Source organism: Strongylocentrotus purpuratus, unplaced genomic scaffold, assembly GCF_000002235.5.
Source record: "Strongylocentrotus purpuratus isolate Spur 01 unplaced genomic scaffold, Spur_5.0 spur5_scaffold_6, whole genome shotgun sequence".
In the NCBI taxonomy this organism is placed as follows: Eukaryota; Metazoa; Echinodermata; class Echinoidea; order Camarodonta; family Strongylocentrotidae; genus Strongylocentrotus; species Strongylocentrotus purpuratus.
Genome location: NW_022145612.1, coordinates 9,893,125 through 9,910,926, shown reverse-complemented (window position 1 = coordinate 9,910,926; position 17,802 = coordinate 9,893,125). Strand labels below are relative to the sequence as shown.

Here is a 17,802-nt window from a genome sequence, read left to right as displayed (position 1 = left end):
TTATTTATTTTTAGGTAAACCAGCCTTAGTTAAGGTCCATGATTTGTGATATGTGTTTTGGGATAATGATGAATGGTAAATCATTTGGCTTTACAAATAGAAATCTTATTGATGTTCCTGTTGGTGTTTATGTCGTTGCAAAAATATGATTTCTGCAGGGGCGTGTTCTACTCAAACAGATTAAATTTGATTATTTAAGACATGTATTATTCATTTACTTCACCAACAATTCATAACATGAGCATAGCAGTGGTATTCATTTTTTTAAAGCCACTATGTAAATACTTTTTTTTATGCAAGCTGGTCAAGTAAGTCAAAACCTCCAAAGTGTGAGGGACATGAAATATTTTATTAAACCAAAGAGCTTAGACCCAGCCTCCTTGATTAAATTAAGCATCTTCTAATGTACCTCAGTAAACTGACAAAGAAAGAAGTAAATCAACGCTCCTCATAAAGACTTTGATCTTACAATATACTCTGGTATTGAATGTGGTACATGTCGATCTCTACCTTCAATGCTCAAAGATGTCTAGGTAGTGAGAATGAAATAGAAATCATTTGAAGTTGCATTTATTTACAACTGAACTCTTTCTGCAATTTGCTCCAGCCTGTCAAAAACGGGGGTATTTTTTTTCATTCTACTTTCACCCAGCCCTACCCCTTCCCTAAACAAAAGTAAAAGGAGTAAGATTACAAATTTCACACATACTGTATTACACATGCTTTCAATTACACAATACATATAATATCAAACCAAAAGTAATCACACCTTTTATAACAGAAGCAACATTTGAAATGCAATCATTCCATGTTTCACATGTTTATTCATTGGGAATATAATCACTCAACCAGAAACAAGAACCTGCAATAAATACTATTTATTACGACTAATCAATACAACAATAGGAACAATAGACTACTTGAATGCTTTGTGTATACCTTCATACAATGCACAATGTCCACATGTTCATGATGTATTATCAGATCTAGGGTGGTGCATGTACTCCTAACAAATGTGGAATATATGTTGATTTATTAATAATGAAGTGCCTTTCCATTGCAAAGAGCGTTGCATATTCTGTACTTTGGCAAGATACTAGCAGTGATATAGACATGCACATGTACAGAAGATCCACATGAAATCGACATTCATGGTAGTGGCATTGATTTGAAATCCACAATTAAGTAAGATGAGCACGCTTCATTGGTACTTTATTATTAACTATGTATGGAGTAGCACAAAAAGGTGTGGAAAAAGTAAAATGGTTGAATATTAAAGCTGTATTGCAGAGGCAGATTCATACTAGAATTCAGAGTTGGCACATAACACTACTGCCTTTAATAATTGGGCTAAATAGCATCAAAATGATCATTCTGATAAATTCCGAAGTATATCAGGTAAAACAATGCAACATTTTATGGGAACAGTTGACCCGCTTGGCTACTATAACATTAGAAATGGTCATTCTAATAAGTCAGATTAATTTTTGAGTATAACATGTACAACTAACTAAGTTTCATGAGAACATTTTTAATTTGTAATGGTTTTTTTCTTCCATCGTTGACAATTCATTATTTACCAGGTACTCTTATTTTAAATTTCACAAAGAATATGAGCTATATCTTAAAGTCAGATGCACAATGTACATAAATAACATATGAACAATTAAGCAGGAGTTGCTGGTGCTGGCTAATTAGTGATACAAAAAACAACAATTTTTTTTTTTAATGAATAAATAAATATATTTCATATCGTACTTGCAGCACCTTTGAACAGAAAAATACAACATAAACTGATACACTGTCCGATTATAATTAAGTTGCAACCCTATAACAAAATCACATTATGATTAAAGTTTTTTAAGCCAAAGAATCTTCAGTTTCTAGAATTTTCCCCGGCCCCCACCCCCACTCTTAGAACGGAGGGACCGCATTCACGTTCCCAAAATGTCCGGTAACGGGGTACTTTTCAAGCAACAAAGTCCATCTCGGAATACACAAAATAATCGGCCCGTATTGACTTAACACACCCCGGACTTGGGGGTGTTTTTTAGGGAAGGGAACATGCATACGCGTACCCTAAATAACACCAAGTGGGGGAGAGCGTATTCAATTTTACACTTTTCAAAGATATAGGAAAGAAAAACAAATGTATGAAAAATCTGTGCTGAGAACAAATGCAAACTTTGAAATAGATTAAACATGACTACATGTGACTGGCTAGAATAACAGGTTTTGTTGCATTTTACTTAACTTATAACTGTTTTCCAATTTCTATAGAGGATATTGAGCATGTCGTTGAAAGGCATGATAAGTTATAAGTGCTTCAATATTTGTTAAGACCCCTTGTGCCGATCGTTAATTTTACTTTCTTATGATTGAAGTGTGCGTTGTAATTTTTACTTATACATGTGTATTTATTCAACAAATGTCTTCTAATCTACATATACTTCAAATAAAGCTGGTGTTCACCTATTATTCAATACTGGTAGAATGTCTATGAGAGTCATCCAAACAGTTGCTATGTATTTTACAATGCTTTGCACACATCACATTAAAGCCTCATATACTATGTCATAGAGTGATAATAATTTTTGTTTAAACATTTCCTATCCAGTACGGAAACATCGATTGTTGGTGCATAACTCGTCTCTTTTCGTTTTTCAAAATGTCATTTTATGGGATTACAACTCACGGTGGTTTGGTACAAGCAGATTAGATAAGACAAATAACATTACTTTATCTCATTAGCTAGTGCAGCTATATGAACACGAACAATAGGACATACGATTATCAATACAGCAACTCGACTCGCTTTGAGCTGCAAAAGTACACTGAAGATATTTCTCATAACTAGGGCAGCCAAAGTTATAACTAATCAATTGCAAAAACATAAGTACCACAATGTTAATTACCCTCTTCACACTGCACAATATGTAAAACAAATATTTATTGACTATACACAAATAAAATACAAAAATCATCAAAAACATTTTTCTTACTCAAGAAAATACAAAATATGGGCAATTTAATTTCTTTAAATATTAAATTTTATATTCCAAGTTTGTTAACTTGTTTAATTTCATTGCAATAGACTGACTCGTTCGAACAGTTCCCTAACACCTACATCATGCACAGTAACGAGCACTATGACATTATACACAAATGGCATCCATGACATATTAACATTCCTTTGTATCACAAGAAACAAATGTTCACAATTTTATTACGCAGTATAAAAACACTCAGAAGGCAAGCCTCCTACACATTTAATAGCTGGAATTCTGAACCAATTTGAAATGTGGCAGTTCTATATAGTTCTTGCTGGGGGATTCTGTTTTGCATAGTATAATCCACTCATGCAATTAGCTTACAGTGGTATCCTCAAGCTTTTGGGTCGTCTCTTCAATGGTTTTGGATTCGGTTGTTCCGGAGTCCTTGGGTGGACTCGGGCTGTCTTCTTTGTCCTCAGTACCTGAATTTAATATATATCAAAGAATGTTAAAGAATTTTGAGAGTACCTAGCTACGAAAACAGTGTAATGTTTTATTCAAGCTCAAGCACAACAGATTATGTATGTAATAAGGAAACGGAAGAATATTTGTCTGCAGCCAGAAAGGTGTTAACTCATAATAATATAATATATCTGTAAAGTGCTCAGACACATTGTTGCATCGATGTATTGGGTGCTATATAACAGTGAAATATTATTATATACTTACGATATAATATCCTTCTGGCTCTGAACAGAGATAGAAAGTACTTTTATTCAATCTATTAGGATACAATAATCTAGTTTGCTTTAAAATTAAGATTGATACCTTTCAATCCCTGAACACTATATAAATAACCCAAAGCAGGTTGTTGTATTAAAAAAATGTTTTTTATACATAAATAGTCTGCAAAGGTTGCTGAAACTACACATCCCTCACCCTGTTTTCATAATTTGATGATGAATTTGACAATTTTATAAAGCCTGCTACTACTACTACTAATACAAACTTACCATTTGTTATTGTCTCTTTCTGTGCTTCTTTCTGTTCCTCTTCCAATCTTTTCTCTTCTTCTTCCAACCTTGTCTTTTCCTCTTCCAACTTCTTCTTTTCCTCTTCCAATTTGTGTCTTACATTCTCCTTCTGTATAAACTCCTGTCTTTCTTTATGTTCCTCTGCTATTCTCTTGCACTGCTTCTTATGTGTGAACCATTCCAGCTTCTGGCAGACTGCATCACAGTAGTTCACCTGGAAAATCAAAGGCAAGTGGAGCAAGTCGAAATATAAGATTAGTGATTGACTTCTTTTGTTTTTAAAGCACAAGCTGTGGCACAAAAGATCAGGGCTAATATTTATAAAACCTGACCAGGCATAGTTATCAATTATTATTATTATATATGCAATTACGTGGATTTGACAAATAGCTCAGTAATAGTTTATGAATGTAGGCTCTAATAAATCGAGTGATGACCTTAGAGTAGGAAATTTTGACATCTTCAGCTTAAATAACATTGTGATAATTACAAATGTATTCTGCCTTTCATCAAGACATAATCTATGCATTACTGGGAAATTTGTCTCTCAAAGCCATTATAGGCTTTAAAAAAAGTTATCCTTTACATTTTATGTAATTTGTAAAGTGAAATTTTTTATACATTGCCGATGATATTGATTACTCTGTATTTTCTTTGTTTTGTTGTATGAATGTATATTTGCTTTGATTGCTTGTTTATGAAAATGAAATGAATACCGTATGCATTTGACACTTTTTATTTTATATTTTTTATTTTTTATCGTTAAAAACCATATTTGATCATCTCATTCTTATTGAAGAGTCACATTCCAAAAAGGTGACTGAGGGGAGAACAAGAGCTTTATTGTGGATTATGTTGCACTATTAAAAATTCAAGTTATTATGCCTACTGGCCATTTTGTAGAAATTTCTTTTGCATACCGGTAAGTCATTTTTAGCACTCTATTTGTATAATGTACTAATGTATACAAAATAAATGCACATTTAATGTGCCAATATACTCTCTCAACAACAGACAATCTCATTCTACCAATACTGCATCAGTAACAATGCCAGCTACAACAGAGGTCTGAACTCTCAAGTTTTCAGAACAGCATGTGAAAGCTTACCAAAACAAGATATCTTTTACTGACTGTGTAAGAAGAACCATATGTCAACTTAACATCTAGATGATTGGATGAACCTCTTTACGGATTTAATGTGATTTACCTGTTTACATGCTGAGCATTTCTTGCTTGCTTTTGCTTCTCCACAGGTTGAGCAAGGATTCACCACCTCAAGACTCCTTGCTCCATTCACTGCCTGGGTTAAGATACCCAGAGCTGTTGGTTCATCACCCTGCACAAAGGTCATAAGCAAAGGTCACATGGAAGTCATGTTCAGGTCACACATGTGGAATATCATGCACAGATAATAACCACCAAATACATAGATTATGACAGGTTATTCTAACATATAGGTAACAAATTAATTATTTACAGATTAATACATTTCAGTGCACATGAAAAAGATGTGTCATAATTAACCAGAAATATTTCACCAACCATGGACAATGTTAAAAAAGGAATCACTGTAACATTTCATGACTGTTCGTGTGTAAATCTTTTGAAATTAACTATAATATGTTAAAAATATCGAAGATGATGTTATACTTGACTAAAATATTACAATAGCAAATATGAACTTCCAGATGAATGAGAGAAAGAAGTAGGTTGGTGAAATAGTTCATTAGGCATATCATCATTGGCCTTGACCTTTGTCTTGGCATACAGGTGTATTGAAATATCATTGCAAGAATCAGAGAGAGTGACATCAAAAATGCAGTACTCACAATTTTGACATCTGTTAAATTTCTGACAATTTGAACGAATAGTTCGCTCTCATGGAAGGGGAATTCCCTGATGATTTCTCTCAGTAGCTTCTCCATGTTGACTCTGGTACCATCATTCTCTCTTGCCCGCAGAAGACTGCATGGAATGAAACAAAAGTCATTTCTTATTTTACCATGAAAACGTGCTTCATGTGGCAATATAAAGTCTATCTCGTACAAATCTTATAGGCTATCTATTGGTTTAACACCCTGATGCTGCTATTTGCTCTTCACTTGTCAAATATTCACATCAACACATTTAAAAGCACAAGCTAAGAAAAGATTTTTAAAGAAGGTTATGAGGATATTTGGTGACCAAAGACAGATTAAATACTATGCTTTAAGCAGTAGGAACAAGCTTAATATGAATATTATACAACTAATTCATGTTTGTGAGAGCATTAGTGAATATGCACTGCATGCAGGTCAAGTCACAATCAGATAATGAACAAGACTTGTAGTGTTCTATATCCAGTTAATTGTGACTTTACCAAGTGCAGTGCATATCACTGATGCACGAGCTTCAAATAAATGAATTAACAATTTTATACAACGGATCAGCAACACAAATAAAAAGTTGAGAAGTAAGCAAAATGCCATGAATCACACAGGCATGGGGGGGGGGGGGGCACCACTTGCTCTGAATGTCATCACAGTACATAAGTTCAGCCAAACAGTGTTCTTTGTGTCTCTGTGAGCCGATTAATGTTCTTGCCGTTTGAAACTACTTTCATTTCATCGGTTCTCAATTTTATACTCGTCAGAGAAACCCATCCCCACATCTTAGCCGTGCATTATTTATCACTTTTAGCCATAATAGAAAAGAAAGATGCATGGTCATGCATGTGATGTCATGTGGCCTACATTTGTTAACCTGTTTTATTATGTGATTTTAACAAATAGAATATATCTATCTCTACTCACAATTTGATAAATTCATCAACTCCATTTGTTTTCTCCATGTTCCATTTGTGGCATTGTCTGATCACATTGGATAGGTAGTGCATCTTCACAGCTAGGACATCGTTGGTAGCTTTGGACTTCATCTCTTTCTCTGAGATCAGTTCCAGGACATTAGCAATCTTGCAGGCCTCGTTCAGCAGGTTCTCATTATTCTTGAGGTACTGTACAAGCTGCAATCAAAGATATTGGAAAGAATTACAGTGAAACCTGTATATAAAGACAGCTCAAGGGACTCAAGGGAGACAATAAGCAGTCTTTACAGGCAGGTGGACTTTATGTACAGGTTTCAAATGAGAAACAATTTTTCAAGGGAAATGGAAAGTTGTTCTCTTTGTAGACAGGTGGTTGAAAATAAGGAATGTTGAAAATATGAACATCCTTATTCCTTTCACTAAAAGTCTATTTCTTTTTTAACACCTCCGTGTCTAAACATAATACAATCTTTGTAAATGAACCTACTGTTACTGTACAAATGACAGCAAACTGTTAATTTTGTATCCAAGACTTTGCAAGACTGCAAAATTTATTGAATCTTTAATCTCCTATGCAATAACACCTAAGGAATTCCATTTCTTTTTGAAAATAATGATAAATTGAGGCTTAGGTAATTATCAGTATGTTATATGTCATGTATTTCAGCAATATAATTATGTGCAATATTAACTGCCATGATGATTGGCATAGCGGGTTCTTCCATTCATTCGTATTTTGATATTGCATGTACTTTTATCTTCCCCTCACTCCCTCATTCCTTTTTTCTATTCGAACTTGCTTCTTTTCAAATTTCCTTTTCTCTTCTTCAGTTCTGGTCTTTCCTCTTTATTCTTTATTTCACTCCCATTCCCTCTCTCTCAGCTCTATGTCTGTCTCTCTGTCTCTCTCTCTCTCTGCCTCTTCCTCTTACTCCCTTCATCTCTTCTTCCTCCTCTCTGTTTCTCTCTCTCACTTTCTGTCTCTCCCTCCTCCTCTCCACCTCATTTTCTTCTGATGATGTTTTACAGTACAACATTCTTTAATTATCTGCTATTCTTACTGTAACCAATAATACCTAAGGAATTCCATTGTTCTCATGTGCAATATGTTTATACATTATATTGTACTCATATCACGCTTGTGATTAGCACACTGCCAAGACTCCAATTGTAATACTTTTTAATACTTTTTAATACTCAATACTCAATACTCAATACTTAATTACAATTTTTCCAATGTTACAGTTAATTGAATTCAAGTATCTGTATACATTTTATTTGTTTATATGTTAACATTTATTCATTTTTGCTAGCAATATTTCATATCTTGTATTTTTTTCTAAATCTTTTTTTGTTGCTTTGTTTTTTTGTTACTACTTTAATGTTTTAACTTAAAAATGTATTCATTGTTATATATTTGTCCTCATTTGCTATGTTATCTTTATGTTTTTGAATGCTTTTTATATTGATGTAAACTTGCATTTTTAGTCTTCGGACTTGTTGACAAGTAATGAATAAAACCTTATTTGAACTTGAACTTGAACTTGAATATAATAATATTCAATATTTTCACAGAGCTCATATCCACCAAGCAAAGTGCTCAAGATGCTTAAACATTACACTGGCTTTGGTTAAGTGACCAATATCAGTGCTCACATCATTCAATGAATTCCTACCGGTACCCATTTAACACCCGGGTGTAGAGTGGCAGCTGCAGATAAGTATCCAATGGGACACTAGTCCCAGCACAGGGTTATAAAGATAAATAAAATTCAGATTATTACCCTGACAGGATTGAGATTATGCATGAGAATCATCTTGTGCAGACTTGGAGCGAGATTTGGTGGTAACTTGGGCTCTTTCTCAAAACCTGTAATAAACCAAATGAAATGAGTAATGTGATGAAAAGTTATCTAAAAGGGTGGGTGACAAATGATGACACAATATAGAGAGTGTCGTTTGGATCAAATCACCTTAGATTACAATCTATAGCATATTCTAATGCTAGATCATAAGATGTTAGTACATGTGAGTGCGTGTAGAAAGAGTGCACACAGAATCATAATCAAACTTGATTCCATGTGTAAGGTTTTATGCTAACCTTTACAATTCTCCATAGTAATGAACTGTTTAAAGTGCTGCACATAGTTTTGCTGTTGTGGGTGTGCTAATTGATTCTATGCACACTAGCTGCACAATGTACCTTTAAGATAGTTGGTTCCCTTCAACCCATTGCCCCCAGGATCTGACTGGTTCCAGTACTAAGCCTTAGCCTATGGAAATGACAGAATTTTCAGCAGTCAATGGGCTGAAAATTAGGGAAAACTCTCTCATTCTATAAACTCTAACAATGATAATACTAACTGTACCTCTTGTGATAGTGTAATAGTCCAGCTGTTCTCGATTAAAGAAGTTGTTCATAATGCTGACACAAGCATGTTGTCCCACAAAGGCAGCCATCTGAGAGGCAGTTCGACCTACGCTATTGGTCGGTGATGTCTTGGCTCCAGCCTGAAGCATCAAACGGGTCACTTCAGTATTTCCTGCAGGTGTACACAAAGAAAGGTAAAATTGCATTTATGTTTTAATTCAACCTTTTTGTGCCCAGGAAGCATGTGACCAATGCTGTTAATCTCAAATTGTCACATAAAAATGAACCAGTTGTCTGTAGCGAAATCAAAAATTCCATTGCAATGGATCTACCTTTAACTGGACAGTGTAGAAGGTTGTTGCTTCTAATTAAAGCCTGAGAGTATAACATTCCTTGTTATATGTTTTGTCTTTCTTTATCTATTATCATTATATTTTGACAAAATGAAATACGGTACTATGTGACTGGTCTACATGTATTTACTTTCATAATATATAGAGACACAGTGAAAATAAGGTTTAGTTAGGGTTTTATACAAGTATATATACCGAATTCCAAGGAATCAAAATTCAATTGGCTTATGATGTAAACAAATCTTGACTACATATTAACTAATCCACTGTATTATAGATAAATTCTGAATTACAAAATTACACATTAACAATTCTTTAGAACAAAATGAAATACTGTGTGATTGGCCTCCATGTATTTGCTTTCCACTGTATTATAGATAACTTTCCAATAGCACATTTAAAGTTTAGCTTGCTAACTATTTCCTTGTACTTATTTTTTATCATGGTTAAACACAAATAATAAATGGCATGCCTTGGCCGATCAACAACCAAATTTACCAGATAATGCACCAAACATGAGTGTTGTGTAGCCATTTTCATGGTGGTTTGCATTCACATCAGCTCCATGGGCCAGCAGTAGTTCACATAGAGGAAGATTTCCTTTAAATGCAGCGTTCTGCAGTGGAGTCATGCCATGCTGTAATACAATCATTATCAATTATCAATTAGACAAGGGTTTCAATGGAAAACACATGATGCAGGGCTCAGCACTGCCTTTTTGTAGGGGATCAGGGGGGTGTTTCACAAAGATCCTAAGTTGGACTTAACAATTATGGAAAGCCATTAGCATCCTTGAAAATATTTTGTAAAGGTTATTTTAAAAGGCATGAAATGTTGATTCAAATCATTCATATTTTCTTTTATCATGGGAGATTTCATGTTCTTGATGTGAAATTTATGAAAAGTCTAAAATACTTGAATTTTTGCTTTTGAATACATTTCATTATAAGGCTACAAATGGCTCTCCATAATATTTAAGTCCAACTTAGAGTTGAGTTCGACTTAGAATCTTTGTGAAACACCCTCCTGGAGTGTCTAGGTCTGTATGTATGAGCCCCATGTTAATATTTTGAAATCTGAAAGGTCCAGACTTACATTTAGGGCACCTGTCAATGTCGAGCCCTGCACAATGTCAATAGGTGTAATGATTTTTTCTTTCTTTCATCTGACATGTTACACAAGTTGGATTGCCGTCTAAGGTGCTAAATATTGTTAACCTAAAATGCCCAAATTTTTGCCAGTTTGGTATTAAGTCATCCTTGTTTCATAGTCCATGTCTGCCAACCATTTGTAGCAAAAATCAGGAACCTCTATTAATGGCAAAATCATAAATAACAGTTTATCTTGTTCTTGTATATTTATTAATTTTTTGAAAGAAGTCTTCAGAAAAAAGGAAAAACTGGTTCTTAACAGTTTGAAGACCAAGAAGAAAAAAAAGGATTAATTCCTCCAATATAGGAAAGGTTGTCAGGTATGTTACATGTACTCCTGTATTACAAATCCAGTGATTAAATATCCTATTTTACACTACAACCGAAACGTTGCAATCTAACTTAGCTTTTAAAGCAGCTTTCCTTTGTTGAAAATTGAGAAATCAATCCCTTTTAGATGTAAAACAGTAAACTTAATAATCATTTCACTCAGAAGGCTGTAACATATAAAAGGATTTGTGCACAAAGGTCTGTATATCAAAATGACGAATTTACAACTCATTACAAAAGAAAGCATAATAAAGATTCCATTAAGGTTGGGCTGGCTCATTTTGATTTCTATCATGCCAGATTGATCAGTCTGTTCTTAAAGTTTCCAATCTACAATGTCTTATAAGCTTTAGATACTGGTAGTCAAGTCAGTAACAGATGTTTGCCACACCATATATGCTGGTGTAGAAGTTATGCAGATAGTGGATCAAGACTGCTTACCTCATCAACACAATTGACTGAAACATCAGAACTGCCAATCAACTGCCTGACCAGTTCAGAATCTCCTACATAAATGTAAAATAAAGAACAGAATTATCTCCTATGAATGTTTGTCCGATCATTTCAAATGCCAGGGTTGAACCCCAGCATGGCTTCAATATGACCAAGAAATTAACAATTATGAGAAGTCTTTTTTAAAGAAGTTTACAACAAATAGTCTACAGGCAATAGAACCTTAATGCCCTATCTGTTATGAATAATGTTGGATATTTGGACAATATTATTAAGGACAAATATTCAGACTTTAGAGTGGTTAGCAGCATTGTTAAATCCAAAGACAAAAGTGACAGCTTTAATTTTGTTAATTAAGTGCTCTGACATTTTGACCCCCTCCCCAAACTAATGAGTAAATTGAGCACTATTAGACCTCCAAATTGGTATTTTGAAAAGTCAGGGGAACAATAAACTCCTATGTAATTAAAATATGCCCCTCCCTGTTTTAGTTCATTTTTACCAATCAGATATGCTGTACACAAAGAAAAATCATGTTTAAAAGTGTGTCTACATCTAGTACATGCTTATCTACCGTAAATCGCAATGAGGATCCGAGACATTCCAGTAAACTTCACACAGGCGCGCGCCAGCCTGCAACCCACTATCGGTATGTACTTTTATTGTGCAGCGGTTTCCTGTGAAACTTCATTTTACTTCATTTTGGGTAAGTTTTAGTAGGGTATCTCCACACAGGAGTTACAGGTCAAATTTTGGATAGGTTTCTGAACAAGTGCTGAAAATGTACTGTCCACAACCTGATCCAGATTAATTTTTTGTAAGCTTTCAATCAATTTGTCGTTGAAATGTTGTTGAAATTCATATTTAATCAAACCCAAACCTGGGTAGGGTCGGTTCTAAAGAGAGGGGCCGACCCTACCCAAATCAGAGGCTAACGAACGAAAGAGACAGAATTTTCGGTCTAATAACTGAGCCTGAGCTTCATGACATCGCCTCGATTGGCTTTGGCGACCGGCGAGGCCGTTCCATGTTGAATTGTGCCCCAGAGCTTAGGGGTCCGGCTCCGGAGCTCCTACTCCCTGGCCTGGATTGCAGTTAGCCAGATTTGCAAAATCATACCTGCTTGAATTCTCTCAAAAAGCTCTTTCGTTGCGTCGTTAACAGCATTATCACTGGACTGGGCTTGATTTTCCATCTTCTAGATATGTCCAGGCCTAGATCTATAGATCTACGAGTTTCTTTTTCTGTGGAAATTAGAATCGTCTCGAATGAATGGGATCAGGATACACCAGCGCAATCGCAGTACTAGTGCAGTGCATGCATTGTTGCAGTATCACTATTGGCTTGAGGGCGCGCGTGCGCGTATCTACGTAACGCGCGGAATTACTAATTGCATTTGGCCCATAAACACTCGGGGCATGGGGTACGATTCCTTGAGAGGCCTCGATCCCTTGGACTGGGGCAGTGGCGGATTCAGAGGAGGGGAGAGGGGAAAAGAAAAAGGGAGAAAAGGAGAAAAAGGTGGGGATAAGAAAAAGGAGGTGAAAAAGTAAGAAAAGGGAAGAGAGAAAGAAGAGGAGGAGAGAAAAGGGTCGGGAAAGGAAAAAAACGAGGGGATAAGGAAGAAATTAAGGGGAAGAGAAAGGAGATGCGGAAAAGGAAGAAAGGGGGAAAGACGGAGGAGAGCACTGGCGTACCCAGGCGCGTACGCAGGGGGGGGGGGGGGTTTGGGGGGTTAAACCCCCCCCTTTGGAAATTTTTTGTGTGTAAACCCCCCTAAAAAAAACCTAAAACCCCCCCCTTTTGGATTTTTTTTTTTTTTTTTTTTTTTTTTTTTAATTATTTTAAAAAAAAAAAAAAAAAAAAAATTATTCCCATGGCCGACCTAATAAAGGTGACCTTACCCCCCCCCCCAATGGAGCAAAATGTCAAATTTCCAAATTTCGAGACCAAAAAAAAAAAAAAAAAGTGTCCTCTTACCCCCCCCCCCCCCCCCCCCCCCCCCCCCCCGCTTATTCAGCGGTCGGCTGAGTCGTTGCGATTTTTTTGGGACCAAAAAAAAAAAAAAATGTGTCCTCTTACCCCCCCCCCCCCCCCCCCCCCCCCCCCCCCCGCTTATTCAGCGGCTGGTTGAGTCGTTGCGAAATTTTCGGACCGATTTATAAATGTTAAAACCCCCCCCCCTTGAAAAAATCCTGCGTACGCGCCTGGGCGTACCTATGGGGGGGGGACAGGGGGCAGAGTGCCCCCCCCCTGACGGGCTCCAGGGGAAAAAAAGAAAAAGGGGAAAGAAAAGAAAAGAAAGGAAAAGGAAAGAAAAAGAAAAAAGGAAAAGGGAAGAAAAAAGGGAAGAAAAAAGGAAAGAAAGAGAAAAAAGGGGAAAAAAAAGGAAAGAAAAAAGGAAGAAGAAGAGAAAAGGAAGAAAAAGGGAAAAGGAAAGGAATAAAAATGGGGATTTAAAAAAAAAAAAAGACCATGGCCGTACGCACCAGGGGGGGGGGGCAGTTGACCCCAGATATTTTGAAAACGTACATTTTTTTTCCTGAAAATGTAGTGTAGGCCTATACCAAATCCTTTAATTCTACTTTTGAAAATGCAAAAGTACCCTCATGACCAGTTCGGTCGCTCGAACTCCCTTCACTCCTTTTGCTTTTGAGATTCTTAAAAAACTTTTAACGCATCTTTCCCCCTCCCCCACCAAAAAAATATTCCGCATACGGCCCTGAAAATTAAAACAAATGAAAATAGGAAAATATAAGTGATATAACAAATTTGAAACTCTTCGCTGGCGCGAACTGCTTGCTAGCCTATTTTGTATTAAATGTTTTCACTTGCTCGTCCCCCTGAAAAAAGAAAAGGATTAGTATTGCCTAGAATACAATTGTGCCTGCCCCGACGGGCCCCGACCTGCAACCATGGCAACAATAACACACAATATATGTACCAAATGTTACTAAAAGAGACTAATTCATTTTTCTCGCTCGCTACACTAGCTCGCGAATAAAATGAATAGACATTGCTTTGGAAACAATGGTGCCCACCCTTGACCTGCAACAATATCATTAAAAATGGAAGATTTTTTTCGCCCTCCCGCCAAAAAGGAATTGAATCGCGTTAAACGCGTCCATCCTGACCTGCACCAATAAAAACAAGTTTATTTATTAATTTCTATTAAAAGATATTTTTTTTTTTTTTGCTTGCTCGCTATGCTTGCTCGCCAAAATGGAATTGACACCGCTAACGTGCCCGCCCCAACCTGCAACAACCTGCAACAACCAGTTAATAATTATGTACCAAACGTTATTCAAAGAAGTTTTGGTGTGCTCGTGCTCGCCAAAACGGAATTAACATCACCTTAGACATGATTGTGTAAGCCCTGCCCTGCAACAAAAAAATCTGAAATTTATGAACCAATTATCATTACAAAAATTTTGCTCGCTCGCCAAAATAGAAATAACACCGCTTTTAATAATCACGTCCCTGACATGGAACAATGAACCAAAGTTTATATACCATATTTTCCCTATAAAAGAGAAGTGATTTTTTTTTGCTCGCTCGCTACGCTCGCTCGCCAAAATAGAAATAACACCGCTTTTAATAATCACGTCCCTGACATGGAACAATGAACCCAAGTTTTATGTACCATATTTTCCCTATAAAAGAAAAGTGATTTTTTCGCTCGCTACGCTCGCTAGCTCGTGGAATTATGTGCCCACTACTAACCTGCTACAACATCATTAAAAAGAGAAATGTAGGGGGTTGCCTGCCCGCCAAAATGGGATTGACATTGCCTTAAACACGATTGTGCCCGCCTCCTACCTGCAACAATGAAACAAATTGTATATAGCAATTAATTGAGAGAAAGATGTATTTTCGCTCGCTAGCTAAAATGGGTATAAAATCAGCCTAAACACAATATTGTTCCCGCGCCCTGCATGGGACAATTGAACCAAGTTTAAGTGGCAATTATTAAAAAAGAAGTGATTTTTTTTCTTGCTCGCTACACTCGTTTGCAAAAAAATGAAATTAACGTCGCTAACAAGTGAATGTTCCCACCCCCAACTTGCAACAATACCAGTTTATATACCAAACGTTACTGAAAGATTTTTTTTTTGCTCGCTCGCTCGCCAGAAGTGAAAATTAGCATCGCCTTTTTTGTTTGTTTCGGTCGCTTGCCCCCGCCCCCCCCCCCTGACGGAGTACCCCAGGTACGCCACTGGAGGAGAGAAAAGGGGGGAAAGGAGAATAGTGAGAAAAAAAAGGAAAGAGAGGAGAAGAAAGAAAGGAAAAGAAAGAAAAGAAAGAAAAGGAGAAAAGGAAAAAAAGAAGAGAAAAAAGAAACAAAAGAAACGGGGTGAAAGAGAGGAGAGAGAGAGAGGGGATAAGAGTCTGAGAGACGAGGGGTGGGATCCAGGATTTCTTGGGGGGAGGGCAAATTTGAAATTATGCGAGCCAAATATTGGTACGTAATGGTGACCAGCATTGACGTACTGCAATGGGGGGGGGGGGGGGTGCAAGGAGGGGCGATTTCCGGCCCTCCCTCCTCCGCGAAGCGCCGAAGCTTTGACGTTTCATTAAATTATTAGAGAAAGAAGACGATTCGTTGTACCGTTCCCAAAAATAATCCTCGTCTGAATACAGCTTTCCCCCTCCCGCGCGAAGCGCGGAAGCTTTCACGTTCCATTAAATCATTAGAGAAAGAAGACGATTCGTTGTACCGTTCTCGACTCTTAATCCCCGTCTGAATTCAGTTTTCCCCTTCTCCTCCCGCGCAAAGCGCAGAAGCTTTTACGTTTCATTAAATCATTAGAGAAAGAAGACGATTCGTTGTACCGTTCTCGACTCTCAATCCTCGTCTGAATTCAGTTCCTCCCCTCCCCCTCCGCGCGAAGCGCGGAAGCTTTGACATTTCATTAAATTATTTAAGAAAGAAGACAATTCGCTGTACCGTTCTCGTCTCTTAATCCTTGTCTCAATTCAGCCCCCCCCACTCCTGCGCGATGCGCGGAAGCTTTGACATTTCATTAAATGAGAAAGAAGACGATTCGTTGTACCGTTTTCGAGTCTTAATCCTTGTCTGAATTTCAAAATTGTTTTTTGTCTGCTGCTTTTTCTTCCTACGTCCTCTTCCTTTTCTCCCCTTCCTTTTTTTGGCCGGCTTTTTTTTTGGGGGGGGGGGGGGGCGCCCCAACCGCCCCCTGGCTACGCGCCTGCGGTTTGATGAATATATTTTGCTACCTTGTCCGCCCCCGGAAACCCAGGTTTAAGGCAATAAATTACGGTCAGATAAGCATTCAGAGGCCCGCCTTTTGGCCCCTGGTGGGGTCCAGCGGGCGGAACCCCGGAATATCAGGGGTTTTAGGCACTAACTTACGGTCAGATGAGTATCAAAGGGCCCGCCTTAGGGCCCTTGGTTGGGTCCCGGGGGCAGAGCCCCGGAAGCTCAGGGATTTTAGGCGTTTAATTACGGTCAGATGAGCATTTTTGATACCTTACCTTTGATTTTCCAACACACGTCTTGTCACCAGTGTATTGTAATACCGCGCAAGGCGAGTAGCAGGAAAGAAAGAAGAACAGAAGCCAGAAAAAGAAAGTCGCAAATAAGATCAGTCTGCAAAAGAACATCTCAAAAAAAAAAGGTAAAATTAACGTGTTACGTTTGTTACACGTTTTTTTTCCCAGGGGGGGGGGGTGGGGCCAGGCCCCCCTGGGTCCGCCACTGGTGCTTTCAGTGGCGGATCCAGCCGGCGGGAAGAGGGGGCCCAATCCGTGAGAAAATATTAGTTGCGACTCAGCCACCGGTAAATAAGCGGGGGGGGGGGGGGGGGGGGGGGGGGGTAGGAGGCACTTTTTTTTGGTCCAATTTTTCAGGAATTTTTTTTCGCCGAATCAGTCAGCCGGTGAATAAGCGAGGGGGGGGGGGGTGAGACCACTATTTTTGTTTTTTCACCTAATTCGTGAGAATTTTTTTTTTTTAATTCTTTTTTTGTTAACCCGTCAGCCCCCCCCCCCCCCGTGGATCCGCACCTGCAGAGGATCCAGACGGCGTCAAGGGGGGGGGGGGTAGCCAAATCTTAATACAAAATTTAGTGCCGACTCTTGTTTTTTGTTTTATAAAGGTTAACTTTACGTTATTATCCTATTTTTTCATCGTTTAGGCTAGGGGGCTAGGGGGGGGCTAGGGGGGGGCTAGGGGGGGGGGCTAGGGGGGCCGAGACGGAATAATCGCTACGTGGATCCGCCCCTGGGTGCTTTCAAGAAAGGGGACATGCATAATACGCGTACCCTAAATAACACAGAGTCGGGCCAGGGG

At 37.7% G+C, this 17,802-nt stretch overlaps 1 protein-coding gene across 1 annotated transcript; it reads right to left on the bottom strand.

Moving 5' to 3' along the window:
- Nucleotides 1-804: 804 nt before the first annotated feature.
- LOC586939 (ankyrin repeat and MYND domain-containing protein 2) lies at nt 805-12,802 on the bottom strand. Its single transcript, XM_786696.5, has 10 exons — nt 12,609-12,802; nt 11,478-11,542; nt 10,054-10,192; nt 9,201-9,374; nt 8,616-8,701; nt 6,821-7,029; nt 5,858-5,993; nt 5,236-5,364; nt 4,007-4,241; nt 805-3,475 (listed from the first exon to the last, which is right to left on the bottom strand). The coding sequence occupies exons 1-10, from the start codon at nt 12,682-12,684 to the stop codon at nt 3,366-3,368; spliced, it is 1,359 nt and encodes a 452-aa protein (XP_791789.3). The 5' UTR covers nt 12,685-12,802; the 3' UTR covers nt 805-3,365.
- Between the last annotated feature and the right edge of the window lie 5,000 nt (nt 12,803-17,802).

Excerpts from the sequence above, each read along its gene's own strand:
- LOC586939 (XM_786696.5), bottom strand. The coding sequence starts at position 12,684 with ATGGAAAATCAAGCCCAGTCCAGTGATAATGCTGTTAACGACGCAACG. Across the intron at positions 11,543-12,608 it reads TTTTGAGAGAATTCAAGCAG|GAGATTCTGAACTGGTCAGG; the intron begins GTATGATTTTGC and ends ACATTTATGTAG. Across the intron at positions 8,702-9,200 it reads CTATTACACTATCACAAGAG|GTTTTGAGAAAGAGCCCAAG; the intron begins GTACAGTTAGTA and ends GGTTTATTACAG.